The sequence below is a fragment of the Coregonus lavaretus genome, assembly GCF_964263955.1.
Source record: "Coregonus lavaretus genome assembly, chromosome: 27".
In the NCBI taxonomy this organism is placed as follows: domain Eukaryota; kingdom Metazoa; phylum Chordata; class Actinopteri; order Salmoniformes; family Salmonidae; genus Coregonus; species Coregonus lavaretus.
The window spans coordinates 22,448,095-22,464,538 of NC_140014.1; the positions used below are offsets into that span (position 1 = coordinate 22,448,095).

Sequence of the window (16,444 nt, forward strand, 5' to 3'; positions counted from 1 at the left end):
ACAACACCCCAGTACATAACAACCGGACTACAGAGAAACACTACTTATTTGCCGTCTTGCCCTGAGTGGTCCAAGAGATGATGGGAGACTGTTGCAATAACTATGAAATTGAAAGATGAAAAGTCCCATGAAATTAGGATAATATTGTTCAGGAACAGCCCTGTGTATAACCTCTTATGAGTCCTGCAAGAGGTTTTGCCAAATCAAACATTCCTGTTCGTAACACACATCAAAGACTTAAAGGGATACTTTGCGATTTTGGCAATGAGGCCCTTTATCTACTTCCCCAGAGTCAGATTAACTTGTGGATACCATTTTTATGTCTCTGTGGGCAGTTTGAAGAAAGTTGCTAACTAGCGCTAGCGCAATTGCTAACTAGCATTAGCGCAATGATTGGAAGTCTATGGGTATCTGCTAGCATGCTAGTAGATACCATAGACTTCCAGTCATTGCGCTAACGCTAGTTAGCATTGGCTCACGAAACGACATCTAACTTCCTTCATACTTGACACAGACACATAAACATGGTATCCATGAGTTCATCTGACTTTGGGGAAGTAGATAAAGGGCCTCATTGCCTAAATCCAAAACTATCCCTTTAATAGCATAGCTGCATGGTCCAAATAGACAGGACTTTTTCTTTGCCTGAGTGGTTGTATTGGTGGAGGTTACACTGCACTTGATTACATTGTCTGTCTGTCTCCTTTCCTGTTGAACTGTCAAGCTGCTACAGTACAGTACAGTGTGAGCTGGCCAGTTATTACCGGACAGAGGAGACAGTTTTAGAAACTAGAGATGATAAGAACATCTTCAATCACTTGTTGATAGTGGAGTAAAAACAAAAAGGCAGTTGATATCCAACAGACACACACCAGCCCCAAAAGATCACTGTGATAGTGTGTCTCATTACAGTGTAGAAAATACACAGGACAGAAAGCATAATATTCTTTGTCTTTCACGTAAGCTTTTTCAGGGAAATGGAAAGGGACAGGGAAGGGGGAAAACACACACATAAATTAAGTTGGCCTGAATCTGTGGGTTGACAGGCCCTGGATGAGTTGCAGGTCAGTGAGTGAAGGGGTTAGGGGAGCTAAGGAAAAACCAGCCACCATCCCACCCCCACCTCAGGAGCCAATCCACTGGAGCACAGCAGCTCCCCTCCTCGGGTGCCCTGGCCCAAAACACAGTGGCCACTGGAACTGTGTCATGTTGTTGGTCTCCTGCTGAATGGTAAGCCTGGCTCTAAACTTGAGACCACACAGGGCAGTGGTCAGTCACTAGCAAAGACACACAACAGACGGACAAACAAAGAATTGACCTTTGAGTAATAATTCCCTTATTAACAGGGTATTTTTTCACATTGGATTCCAGCTCCACAAATCCATGACCATAACATTAACTACAAGGTTTTCAATGAGCCGGTGTAACGCCGTATCCATCGCCACTGTCTGAAAGGGAGAGCACCGCTGTTTTGTATACATTAGGTGAACATAGCCCCAATGACAGCAACCCAACCGTGGGTCTGACAGTGTCCATCTGGAGCTCCAGGGTGGTCATAGCTCCATGATCAGAGAGCATTCCCCAAATCCCACCAAACCAACGCCCACTGAACACACGCCTCATCAGTATACGCAGCATATTCAGGATACATTTGAGTATACAGGTGAAATATAAACATTGTAAGATCATTTAAAAACTAGATATAAAGCCACAAATCGACTCATAAAAGAGCAGTACTTCTTGGGCTTGGGTTAATGGAAGAGTAAAAGTGTATTAATGGTGGTATAGCAGCTGTGTTACTGCGTGTTTTAGGAACATAAACATCCAGTTAGGGAGAAACATAAAACCCTAGGTTCTGCTAATGGGTTGTGATGTATTCATTTGATGAAGGGTGGGATTACTGTCTGGAAGAACACAGCCCTGAAAACCAAAACCTGTCAAATGAAATCCGCTTTACAAAATAGCTATGTAGGTAAGGGCCTATTTAAATGTGTTAAATGCTATTTTAGATAGAGCTCATTTCCCCATATATGCGAGCACACACACACACACACTACTAGGGCCCTGGATTACACTGATGGCTGCTGAGGCTATCTTCTGACTAAAACTACATATACTGTAGTGACAAAGGACACACACACATCCACACAAACACGTCTTCAAATAAGGATGATCGGTGTAATTGTGGTCCTTGCTACAATAAATGCTGTACACCCTGTGTAAACCACAGTAAATTACAGCCAGATGGGAGATTAAAGCCTGGTGAGTGGACTGTTGCCCCGAGCGCCACCGCTCCCTAGTCCCCACCCCCGTAGGAGGAAGGAGAAATCCATATTTCCTGATTGTGATTGCACCTCTCCCCTGGGCCGGGGAATTACAACTAAAGAGGAGTAAAGGTGGGTTCTTTGTCACTATAACAACGTAACAACGACAACAAACTTGACAGCCAGCAGCTCCTTGCCATTGTCTCTTCAAACAGTCTGGCATGCTCATTCACCTCGTCTGGATCACATAAGACCAGCACTGAAATAGAGCTTCCCTGAGCATGAGGAGGAAGTTAAAGGTGGAATTGATCTCTGTGTGTGTGTGCGTGTGTGTACGTGTACGTGTGTAGGTGTGCATGTTTGTTTTTGTGTTTGTGATCATAGAGAGAGATTGTGACCAGTTGTCTGCTGTGTAACCTAAAGTGTCAGGTGTTTACTTTGAGGCCTGGCTGGATTGGCTACCACAGGGCCAGTGTATAAATAGATACATCTCTTCAGTATAGGCCAGGCCGGGGTAATTGGCTGTATGTGACACAGATGGTCGGACTCAAGTATTGTTTTGCTCTGAGTGTTGATGTAAAGGAAACACCTGTACAGAATCATCTCCTCACACACACAAACACAGCACCGGGCGTTGGAGGCTTTCCTCTGTGCACCAGCTCAGGGACGCTCAGGAAATGAATCAATTGTGAAATGTTATGATAAAGACCTTCACACATATCAGAGGATAGCACTCTCTCAGAGAGTCAAAGGAGGGAAATTATATTCCAACACAAACCCTCTTCTTGGAACGGAGACAGAGGAACAGTCTTCTACCCGTTCATTCATCATAGAGGCTTTCAATGCATAGATAATCCACTATAGAGGAGAACATGATGAGACAGCCACCACTGTTGTGAAATTCTTACTTACTCATCTACATCCACTCATCCTCGTAGTGAATCTGTTATAAGGAAAGCAACATCATTGAGACCATTCCCATGGTTTTGGTAGCAGGTGTTGGAAGCTGTCTTACTGTCAGGGCAGTGGGCCGATTGGAGTGGAGTCATTGGCCCTTAGTGTGAATGCAGCTAGTGCAGACAGGATGTCAACGCTGGTACACACACGGTGCTACATTCTTCATTTTACACACATGACCATCACTACCCTCACACCTCTGTGCCCAGGGCAGGAAGTGCTAAAAATACATAGAACAGGAAAGACAGAGCAGAAAATAAATGGAATGTGAGCAACACAATTGGTGAATGGCAAACATGGAGCATTTGTCTCTTATGAAAGATGGGGTTGGTGACTGGATGATCGTCAGACAGTGAGACAGCCAGGACACCATTGTTCTAAAGGGAAACCCAGGTGCTTCCTATCCTGACTGTATGGAGATAACCCATCTACGACCGTGACTGTCTCTAATGAACTGATCACTGACAAAAAATACACAGTCAGACATATGCATGTCTGCACACACAGAGATGCACAGACAGTCAGACACGCACACACACATGCACACACGCATGCATTCACACATACACTCTAAGATAAAAGGGTTCCAAAAGGGTTCTTTGGCTGTCCCCATAGGATAACCCTTTTTGGTTCCAGGTAGAACCCTTTTTGGTTCCAGGTAGAACCTTTTTTTCTAAGAGTGTACAGTCGTGGTCAAAGGTTTTGAGAATGACACAAGTATTGGTCTTCACAAAGTTTGCTGCTTCAGTGTTTTTAGATATTTGTCAGATGTTACTATGGTATACTGAAGTATAATTACAAGCATTCCATAAGTGTCAAAGTATTTTATTGACAATTACATTACGTTTATGCAAAGAGTCAATATTTGCAGTGTTGACCCTTCTTTTTCAAGACCTCTGCAATCTGCCCTGGCATGCTGTCAATTAACTTCTGGGCCACATCCTGACTGATGGCAGCCCATTCTTGCATAATCAATGCTTGGAGTTTGTCAGAATTTGTGGTTTTTTGTTTGTCCACCCACCTCTTGAGGATTGAGCACAAGTTCTCAATGGGATTAAGGTCTGGGGAGTTTCATGGCCATGGACCCAAAATGTCGATATTTTGTTCCCCGATCCACTTAGTTATCACTTTTGCCTTATGGCAAGGTGCTCCATCATGCTGGAAAAGGCAATGTTCGTCACAAAACTGTTCTTGGATGGTTGGGAAAAGTTGCTCTCGGAGGATGTGTTGGTACCATTCTTTATTCATGGCTATGTTCTTAGTCAAAATTGTGAGTGAGCCCACTCCCTTGGCTGAGAAGCAACCCCACACAGGAATGGTCTCAGGATGCTTTACTGTTGGCATGACACAGGACTGATGGTAGCGCTCACCTTGTCTTCTCCGGACAAGCTTTTTTTCGGGATGCCCCAAACAATCAGAAAGGGGATTCATTAGAGAAAATGACTTTACCCCAGTCCTCAGCAGTCCAATCCCTGTACCTTTTGCAGAATATCAGTCTGTCCCTGATGTTTTTCTTGGAGAGAAGTGGCTTCCTCGCTGCCCTTCTTGACACCAGGCCATCCTCCAAAAGTCTTCGCCTCACTGTGCGTGCAGATGCCCTCACACCTGCTTGCTGCCATTCCTGAGCAAGCTCTGCACTGGTGGTGCCCCGATCCCGCAGCTGAATCAACTTTAGGAGACGGTCCTGGCGCTTGCTGGACTTTCTTGGGCGCCCTGAAGCCTTCTTCACAACAATTGAACCTCTCTCCTTGAAGTTCTTGATGATCCGATAAATGGTTGATTTAGGTGCAATCTTACTAGCAGCAATATCCTTGCCTGTGAAGCCCTTTTTGTGCAAAGCAATGATGACGGCACGTGTTTCCTTGTAAGTAACCATGGTTAACAGAGGAAGAACAATGATTTCAAGCACCACCCTCCTTTTAAAGCTTCCAGTCTGTTATTCTAACTCAATCAGCATGACAGAGTGATCTCCAGCCTTGTCCTCGTCAACACTCTCACCTGTGTTAACGAGAGAATCACTGACATGATGTCAGCTGGTCCTTTTGTGGCAGGGCTGAAATGTTGGGATTAAGTTCATTTTCATGGCAAAGAGGGACTTTGCAATTATTTGCAATTCATCTGATAACTCTTCATAACATTCTGGAGTATATGCAAATTGCCATCATAAAAACTGAGGCAGCAGACTTTGTGAAAATTAATATTTGTGTCATTCTCAAAACTTTTGACCACGACTGTACACACACACACACGGCCCAGTCAGCCTGAACTCTCATCTTGGACAAGAGTCATAAAAAACGTGTGTCAACAGTGGCAGCAATGACACTGACGAGAAAACATCATCATCAATTAAAGGTGCATATTTCAGAGAGGAGAAACACTCCAACCTGAAAGAGCTAGAGCAGGAGAGGGACATTTATAAATGGTCTCCCCAACCACATAGCCAATGTTTGCTTTTCCATTCTGGTTGGCCTGTCTGCAGAATGGTTTACTGTGGGCCCAGCAGGGTAGATGCCTACAGTGAGGGAAACAAGTATTTGATCCCCTGCTGATTTTGTATGTTTGCCCACTGACAAAGAAATGATCCGTCTATAATTTTAATGGTAGGTTTATTTGAACAGTGAGAGACAGAATAACAACAAAAAAATCCAGAAAAACGCATGTCAAAAATGTTATAAATTGATTTGCATTTTAATTAGGGAAATAAGTATTTGACCCCCTCTCAATCAGAAAGATTTCTGGCTCCCAGGTGTCTTTTATACAGGTAACGAGCTGAGATTAGGAGCACACTCTTAAAGGGAGTGCTCCTAATCTCAGCTTGTTACCTGTATAAAAGACACCTGTCCACAGAAGCAATCAATCAATCAGATTCCAAACTCTCCACCATGGCCAAGACCAAAGAGCTCTCCAAGGATGTCAGGGACAAGATTGTAGACCTACACAAGGCTGGAATGGGCTACAAGACCATCGCCAAGCAGCTTGGTGAGAGGTGACAACAGTTGGTGCGATTATTCGCAAATGGAAGAAATACAAAATATCTGTCAATCTCCCTCGGCCTGGGGCTCCATGCAAGATCTCACCTCATGGAGTTGCAATGATCATGAGAACGGTGAGGAATCAGCCCAGAAATGCACGGGAGGATCTTGTCAATGATCTCAAGGTAGCTGGGACCATAGTCACCAAGAAAACAATGGTAACACACTACGCCGTGAAGGACTGAAATCCTGCAGCGCCCGCAAGGTCCCCCTGCAGTGCCCGTCTGATGTTTGCCAATGAACATCTGAATGATTCAGAGGAGAACTGGGTGAAAGTGTTGTGGTCAGAGGAGACCAAAATGGAGCTCTTTGGCATCAACTCAACTCACCGTGTTTGGAGGAGGAGGAATGCTGCCTATGACCCCAAGAACACCATCCCCACCGTCAAACATGGAGGTGGAAACATTATGCTTTGGGGGTGTTTTTCTGCTAAGGGGACAGGACAACTTCACCGCATCAAAGGGACGATGGACGGGGCCATGTACCGTCAAATCTTGGGTGAGAACCTCAGCCAGGGCATTGAAAATGGGTCGTGACAGCATGACAATGACCCAAAACACACGGCCAAGGCAACAAAGGAGTGACTCAAGAAGAAGCACATTAAGGTCCTGGAGTGGCCTAGCCAGTCTCCAGACCTTAATCCCATAGAAAATCTGTGGAGGGAGCTGAAGGTTCGAGTTGCCAAACGTCAGCCTCGAAACCTTAATGACTTGGAGAAGATCTGGGACAAAATCCCTCCTGAGATGTGTGCAAACCTGGTGGCCAACTACAAGAAACGTCTGACCTCTGTGATTGCCAACAAGGGTTTTGCCACCAAGTACTAAGTCATGTTTTGCAGAGGGGTCAAATACTTATTTCCCTCATTAAAATGCAAATCAATTTATAACATTTTTTACATGCATTTTTCTGGATTATTTTGTTGTTATTCTGTCTCTCATTGTTCAAATAAACCTACCATTAAAATGATAGACTGATCATTTCTTTGTCAGTGGGCAAACGTACAAAATCAGCAGGGGATCAAATACTTTTTTCCCTCACTGTACATCCCAGGCCTCCTCTTCACATAAGCAGAATGACTCTGAGCATTCAGTGTAACCTAGCTAACCCTCTTGAGGATGATCATACTGTGTCCAAAGCATCACTTTGTTTAAGTTTCGGTTCCTTGTTTAAGCTTGTTCAAAAAGGCCATTACCCAGAGCCCATCCAGACCTGGTATTCAAGTGACACCTCACGTGCAAAAATACAAATTATGATCTGATTGTGATCCTCAAAATTAACGCAGCGAGTTCCCCTGGAACGCTGCATATGATGAATTCATCATGAAGTGTGTGGGATTGGGAAAAAGGAGAAAACCCTGCATTGGATAAATCCTTTGGCTACTGTGTGAGACGTCCGGATATTATTTACTGTTGTATGTCAAAGCAGCATATCAAGACTCCTAAAAGGGAAAGTAAAATGTCTTTTCTTGGAATAACTGTAGGAAGATGGTTTTACAATCTTACGGTAATCTGGAAACATAACCTGGACCAACACTACAGCACTGAGGATAAACACGCAGAATACCCCGGCAGCCCCTATAACAGCATTGAGTATACAGTGGGGAAAAAAAGTATTTAGTCAGCCACCAATTGTGTAAGTTCTCCCACTTAAAAAGATGAGAGGCCTGTAATTTTCATCATAGGTACACGTCAACTATGACAGACAAATTGAGAATTTTTTTTCCAGAAAATCACATTGTAGGATTTTTTATGAATTTATTTGCAAATTATGGTGGAAAATAAGTATTTAGTCACCTACAAACAAGCAAGATTTCTGGCTCTCACAGACCTGTAACTTCTTCTTTAAGAGGCTCCTCTGTCCTCCACTCGTTACCTGTATTAATGGCACCTGTTTGAACTTGTTATCAGTATAAAAGACACCTGTCCACAACCTCAAACAGTCACACTCCAAACTCCACTATGGCCAAGACCAAAGAGCTGTCAAAGGACACCAGAAACAAAATTGTAGACCTGCACCAGGCTGGGAAGACTGAATCTGCAATAGGTAAGCAGCTTGGTTTGAAGAAATCAACTGTGGGAGCAATTATTTGGAAATGGAAGACATACAAGACCACTGATAATCTCCCTCGATCTGGGGCTCCACGCAAGATCTCACCCCGTGGGGTCAAAATGATCACAAGAACGGTGAGCAAAAATCCCAGAACCACACGGGGGAACCTAGTGAATGACCTGCAGAGAGCTGGGACCAAAGTAACAAAGCCTACCATCAGTAACACACTACGCCGCCAGGGACTCAAATCCTGCAGTGCCAGACGTGTCCCCCTGCTTAAGCCAGTACATGTCCAGGCCCGTCTGAAGTTTGCTAGAGTGCATTTGGATGATCCAGAAGAGGATTGGGAGAATGTCATATGGTCAGATGAAACCAAAATAGAACTTTTTGGTAAAAACTCAACTCGTCGTGTTTGGAGGACAAAGAATGCTGAGTTGCATCCAAAGAACACCATACCTACAGTGAAGCATGGGGGTGGAAACATCATGCTTTGGGGCTGTTTTTCTGCAAAGGGACCAGGACGATTGATCCGTGTAAAGGAAAGAATGAGTGGGGCCATGTATCGTGAGATTTTGAGTGAAAACCTCCTTCCATCAGCAAGGGCATTGAAGATTAAACGTGGCTGGGTCTTTCAGCATGACAATGATCCCAAACACACTGCCCGGGCAACGAAGGAGTGGCTTCGTAAGAAGCATTTCAAGGTCCTGGAGTGGCCTAGCCAGTCTCCAGATCTCAACCCCATAGAAAATCTTTAGAGGGAGTTGAAAGTCCGTGTTGCCCAGCGACAGCCCCAAAACATCACTGCTCTAGAGGAGATCTGCATGGAGGAATGGGCCAAATTACCAGCAACAGTGTGTGAAAACCTTGTGAAGACTTACAGAAAACGTTTGACCTGTGTCATTGCCAACAAAAGGTATATAACAAAGTATTGAGAAACTTTTGTTATTGACCAAATACTTATTTTCCACCATAATTTGCAAATAAATTCATTAAAAATCCTACAATGTGATTTTCCGTATTTTTTTTCCTCATTTTGTCTGTCATAGTTGACGTGTACCTATGATGAAAATTACAGGCCTCTCTCATCTTTTTAAGTGGGAGAACTTGCACAATTGGTGGCTGACTAAATACTTTTTTTCCCCACTGTATATTCAGTTTTAGCAGGGCAGCAGATAAAGAGCAGCATTCCATCCAGGCTCTCGCCCAGAAGAACACTGTTATAAAGTTGTAAAAAGACAATGTTGCAGCATATCAATGTGACATTTGAGAAGTGCGATATACAGTGAGCACCATAATTCATTGGACAGTGACAATTTTTTTGTTATTTTGGTTCTGTACTCTAGCACTTTGAGTTTGAAAGGATACAATGACACTGAGGGTGCAAACCACTGATAAGCCTGAAGAACAGAAAGGCGAGATTACAGTTTGCTAAAAAGCACCTAAAAGAGCCACAAGAGTTCTGGAAAAAAGTATTGTGGACAGATGAGACAAAGATTAACATGTACCAGAGTGATGGAAAGAGGAGAGTGTGGAGAAAAAAAAGAAATGCCCATGATCCAAAGCATATCACCTCATCCGTGAAACATGGTGGAGGGGGTATTATGGCTTGGACCTGTATGGCTGCCAGTGGAACATGCTCACTAGTCTTCATCGATGATGTGACTGCAGACAGAAGTAGAACAATGAATTCTGAAGTCTACAGAAATATTTTATCTGCTCAGATAAAACCAAATGCTCCAAACTCATTGGACGGCACTTCATCATGCAACAAGACAATGACCCTAAACATACTGCTAGAGCAACGAAGGGGTTTTTGATGGCCAAAAAGTGGAAAATCCTTGACTAGCCGAGTCAATCACCGGATCTGAATCCAATTGAACATGCATTTTACATGCTGAAGAAGAGACTGAAGCTTCTATAATTTCTAAACGGTTCATCTGATATGTATGAAAATACCCTCAAATTAAAGCTGACAGTCTGCACTTCACCCCCATTGTCATTGTATCCTTTCAAACTCAAAGTGCTAGAGTACAGAACCAAAATAACAAACAAATTGTCACTGTCCAATGAATTATGGTGCTCACTGTATATTTTAAAGGCCTCCTTTACTGTATGTTGTAGCTCAGGGTTGTGTAGTTTACATTCCCCATCCGTCTACAAACTGCGGACACCAGCTTAACCTGATACGTGTCAAGAAGAGCGCTGGATTTTCTCACCCCTCATGTTTTGACTAAGCAGGCCATGAGCTGATTATGTGGATTAGTATTAATGATGTGGCGGCCCCAGACCCTGCCTCTCCCCTCCCAGACTCCCACTCTCCTACTGACTCCTGTTCCTGTAGCAGCCAGCCAGCCTCTCCCTCTGAGCTTTGACCCAGGGCTCTGCTCTGCTTGGAAAACCCAGAGGAGTGTGCAGCTCTAGTCGCCTCATCCTTAGAGCTCAGCTGAGCCTCAGTGAAGTGGAACTCAAGTCTCCTCATTCACACAACGCCTACGGGCACAGGGCATCCACTGCAGTGCCATTCAGACCAATAGGCAGAATCAGTCTATGAACAGTGAGACAATGGTTGTGAATGGGCCCAGGGAGGAGAGCTGCTCTGCATTAAACATGAGTGGCAGGGACTAGCTGCAGTGTAGACAGAGCCAGCGATTACTCACCTTAAGAGAAAGAGAGAGACTGAATTGGTTCTCTCTGGTACTGCACTCACAGCAGACACATTTGCCAATGTCCGGTCGGTGGCACATCTACTTACAAGTGTTAGTACAGGATGGCACAAGACTTTGAATGGGGCCTCCCTCTCATTTCCGAGCAAACGTATTGCCAGTACGTTTTGGGACTAAGGCTAGCAATGACAAGGCACTGAGAACACAGACCAGCTTTGTCCTAATAGGGACCTGGATTACACTAATGGCTGCTGAGGCTAGCAACTGACTAAAACTACATATAGTGACGGAGGACACACACACGCATACACACACACACACACACACACACACACACACACACACACACGTTTTCAAGGTAGGAGAAAAGATGTGGAGAAAATTACAGCTTTTAGCAAGTGAGGTTGAAAAGTGCAGAGATGTGAATTTCTTGTTAGTGCACTTTCTTGCCAGTTTGACCAGATTGACGCTGCCAAGTCTGTAAGCGTCTAGCAGAATTACAAGGCTCTGATACTCTCCTGCCTTCCTGGAGACAATGGTTTTCTTTTCTAACTCTGAAATTCGCAGAATCAATTAGGGTTAGGGAAGGAGAGAGTGGTCAGAGGCAGGTCGAGTTTCACCTGAACAGTTCATAAAGAAATCAACGAATATATTGAAGATACCCATTAGTGCATATCATTCATAAAGTTCTTAAATTCCCCAAATGTTGCCTGGAAACCCTACGAAAACCTTTAACGGTCTGAGACAGAGGGATGCAGTTTGTCACGTTCCACCTCATAACGCAACTGTTTCAGTATGGCACGCGTTCAAAAAGGGATTATAGTATCATCAAGACACAATGAGAAAGCCACATAGCGCTCTGAAATGCTTTTTCTGAGTCAGTTAGAAAGACATCTTTGTGGTCTAATCTGATATGTCAATACCAGTGTAATACATTTATATTTATATTATTAATATTAGCATATTAATAATACGAATCACAATAATCATGTGTCATTATAATCATACAAATAATCATATTGATAATTTGTTATGACATTAGACGTATCTTCAAACATATAGGCCAATTATATGCCTTATTGGTATATCTCAATAAACTGGATATGAATTGTAGCTTGAATAAAAATGAAAATAAATATTTAATTTGCGCGGTGTTCTGTATAGCATATTGAAACATAACATACCTGAGCAGGTGAAAACTGAAGTTGGAGCGTCACTGCAATCTGGATGACAAACGCGGCAAAGGGTTTCATTTCGTGTTTCTTGTCAGATGGCCAGACGAGAAAGTTTTACAATGCAAGCGAAATCCACCAACGTGCAGATAAGCGTAGTAGTGATTCTTCTTCTCCAGTCCAGAGAAGAAATTGCAGCTGACAAACTTCTCCCTCGTTCCTTCTTCAATAACGGCGAGACAATGACTGCTCTCAAGTGTAATATGATGAAGTTGACCGAGCTACAGAAAAAGGCTCTCAGAACGTAAGTTGATATGAATTTGTATAATTTTATATGCAAAAATTAAATTAAATAAACAACTTAAACAAATATTGTTGCCTTTTGAAATAGGTTACAAAAACGTCAGAGTAATACTGCACATACAATCTCCCTTCTAAAGCAAACAATATTTTCACCAGAACGTGTCCAACAAATCAGCAAGTCGAAAAATAATCTATAAATATCTTTCCAAAAGTTGACATATGTTGCTTTCAAAAAGTGCACGAGGAGCCGCTGTCACACTTCGGTAACCTGGTGAATTAGAATGGTGGTATTTCGGTCTTGCTCTGTGCATTTCCTCGGTAAAGTGACATACTTGTCACTAATTGCCTCACTACCTCTCAACATGTTACCCATTTAAATCCCCTCCCCTCCAGTTTCCCTCCATCTCTCTCTAGCCGTGATACACTCCTCCTTCTCTCCTCGGGAAATACTTAATGGAACTCGTGGAGGTATATGCTGTGTTCTTATGGTGTAGAGTTTTTCATCCATATACCCAGCTTCTTGATAACTGTATGAATCCTTTGACATTTGTTGGACAGTTAAGGTTCTTCTCAACCATATATCACTGTTTAGGCCTGGAGACCAAAATGGTCCCCAATTGTCAAGCTGTTAGGATTTAGACATTACAAATGTGCCAACATACAGAATAATGAGTGTCACTGATGACATTGTCATTAGAAAGGATGATATACTATTTGGCAGTCACTGTCAAACTATATGATCCACTCCAATCCCCCCACTCCAACCCACACCATTTGTGCAGTGCCATCATATCTGATGCAAATAGTCTGATTTCGGGGAGACTGATTAGTACCACAATGCAAAAAAATAAATAATCATGCACCACCAAAGCAGCTTCAGTAAGAGCATCTTATTGTTGGTGTTGTACAGTTTATGCATTTTCAGCCTCTTATGTATGAGAATCCTATTACTTATGTGAAACACAGAAGGTTATTTTCTCCAACCATGACATGAGAAAGCGTTCTTGAAAGTACTCAGGACATACAAAGTCATTTGAGCAAAGCAAACATTTATATTCCCTTTTTAGCGGGAGCATTTAATACCCTTCTCCATGGGTAATTTTCAGGATCCAGGATGCATGGAGATTTTCTCTTTAAGAGAGATGGACTTTTCTATTTAGTTAAGTCTGAGAGAAAGAGAGATTCCTTGACTGTTGACACACAGAGTTAATCTTTTGTATGGGACTCCTGTGTTTGCAGTAGCACAGGAATGCAAGGATTCTTCACTTGGCTTCCACACATTCCTCCAGCAGCCCTGAATGATTCCACCGCCGTCCACTATTGTACAGACCACACGTAGGATGATTGTGTTTGTAAACATTTCCGACACTCTGAGGAGACCCAGCGATCCCCCCCTACCACCACCTACACACCCACCTCAGCTCTATGGACCATGGGTCAGTGCAAATGGACATGGATGATAAAGAACTCCTCTTCAAACAGTGCCATAGAATTACAACACAGATGTACATACAATATATAATCATGTTTATATGTGTATTTTAAAAACCTTTAAGGTAAACCACACATTTTGCTTCATATGATTGTGCGTATATGAGTAAGGTAGATTATTTCATGGATGCCATAGGTATGCATTTACGTAATAGGGAAGATATCTTCCACCCTCACGACCACCACTGGCCACTCCTGTTCAGACTGCCATATTCTTTCTTCATAGCAATAATAATCTTTATCTCTAGTTGTCCAAATATCCTCCCTTCATTACCTAAACAGCACCCTGGAGAGGATATACTCCCAGAGTCCAATACCTGCCAGAACATAATTATGGAAAAATTTAACTCAAAGATATTTTGTGCATCTTTAGTATTCATACATCCAAAATCAGAAACATAAATTATATATTGGTGCCAAATGTGTCTGAATTTCTCTATGGGGGGGGGGGGGGGGGGTTATCAAATTGAAGTGATTAGCTTTCTTTTTACAATTCATAAAAGTACAGATTCAGCGCTTCAAAATGGTGTATCATACACTTTACTTGGATGCTGCTTTGAAAGTTGCTAAATTTATAATCCCATTTAGGAGAAAATGGCATTTTAACATTTCTACACACTTGCTCTACATTAATCCTCGGGAAACATGCATTTAGAAAATTAATAATTTCACCAAACTGCCAAAATTGATTATCTGGACTGAACATTATCTCACCAAGTTCCACCATTAGGCAAAACATTAACAATATTTTTTTAAACTTTCATTCCAGACAAAGTGTAGGTGACTTGGTAGGAAGGGAACAAATGTATTATTAAGATCGGTCCCTTTTTTTCAATTTTCGCCTAAAATGACATACCCAAATCTAACTGCCTGTAGCTCAGGACCTGAAGCAAGGATATGCATATTCTTGATACCATTTGAAAGGAAACACTTTGTTTGTGGAAATGTTAAATTAATGTAGGAGAATATAACACATTAGATCTGGTAACAGCACCCTGGAGATCTGGTAAAAGATAATACAAACAAACATGCGTTTTCAAAAAAAAAAATTTCATCATCTTGAAATGCAAGAGAAAGGCCACAATATAATATTGCAGTTTAGGCGCAATTTAGATTTTGGCCACTAGATGGCAGCAGTGTGTGTGCAAAGTTCAGATTGATCCAGTGAAGCATTGCAATACTGGACTATTTTGTATCAAGTCTGCCCAAATGTGCCGAATTGGTCAATTGATACTTTTTCAAGTACATAACTACAGAGAACATACATAAATGATATGGTAATACAAAATGTAAGTTTACATTAGCTTATACACTAATTTTCACACATCTTGATGGCCGGGCGGGGATGGGTGTGGAGCCAGAGACAGCAGGGGTTCAAACTGTAGAACCCAGTTCCTACATTTGAATATAAAAATGGATTTTATCAAACAAAACTATGCTACATTTTATCTCTGGGACCCTTAGGATGACAAATCAGAGCAAGATTACTGAATGTAAGTACATTATTTACCTTCAGAAGTGAATGTATCAAACCAGTTGTCGTGATAATGTTGTTGTTGTTGTGCACTCTCCTCAAACAATAGCTTGGTATTTTTTCACTGTAATAGCTACTGTAAATTGGACAGTGCAGTTAGATTAACAAGAATTTAAGCTTTCTGTCCATATAAGACATGTCTATGTCCTGGAAAGTTTGCTGTTACTTACCACGGTCATGCTAATCACATTAGAGCACGTTAGCTCAACCGTCCCGTATACGGGACACCGATCCCGTAGAGGTTAATCAATGTCCTAAAATCATCCAATGCAATCACATTTACAATATCACAAATATCAGCACCATCAACCATGACTGTGGACTTTGTGTGTGTTTTCACAGACGTTTTGCATAAAAGGAAAGAAAAATAATTAAAACCTGTGAAAATTGAGGGCTAAAAAACCCAAGAGTGGTCATCTCCTACAACAACAGGGACCATGGGCTGTGTTTGTTCAGAGGACAGACTCAGACACTCAGTACAGAGCTATGCCTCTGCTGGCTCACCATCTGCCCAGTGATATATGCCTGTCTTTAAAGGTGCACTGTCTGATAGGAGCTAATTAGCTCCCTCAGTATGTTTGCAGTATAAATTTATGCTGACAGGACAAGCAAACGTGGTGAGAGTGACTGGGCTCTAAAGGAAGATTAATCTTTATGCTGTCCGTCGTCCCCTGAAACAACCCTGGGTCCTGCAGTGCTTTCGCTCAAAACATAGTGCTGGAGGTTCAATGTTATTCTTGTGTCCTCTTGTCCCATGTCAAACATTCTGACTCCTGTCCGTGTGTTTAGACAAGAGAACGTTTAATTCCTGCTCTGATCATACATTTGGTTTGAGTAAAATGGAACTGGGGTTTCTTTTCAAGAACTATTCAAAGAATGAATAGAAGTCAAGGACTGTCTGTAAGGACAAAACATATTTTAAGGTATCGTATCTGAAGATTATGCCTTTGTTAAATGTTTTTCATGACGAAATGGAATG

At 42.3% G+C, this 16,444-nt stretch overlaps 1 protein-coding gene across 1 annotated transcript in view; it reads right to left on the reverse strand.

Moving 5' to 3' along the window:
* The window catches only part of LOC311102711 (snake venom vascular endothelial growth factor toxin-like), a gene marked incomplete at both ends in the record, with an annotated part of 36,657 nt that extends 24,439 nt beyond the window's left edge, over window positions 1-12,218 (reverse strand). Inside the window, one exon of the mRNA XM_084144083.1 lies at window positions 12,150-12,218. Within this exon, the coding sequence (XP_084000209.1) occupies window positions 12,150-12,218 (69 nt within the window). The remainder of the gene's footprint in view (window positions 1-12,149) is intronic.
* Window positions 12,219-16,444: the final 4,226 nt, after the last annotated feature.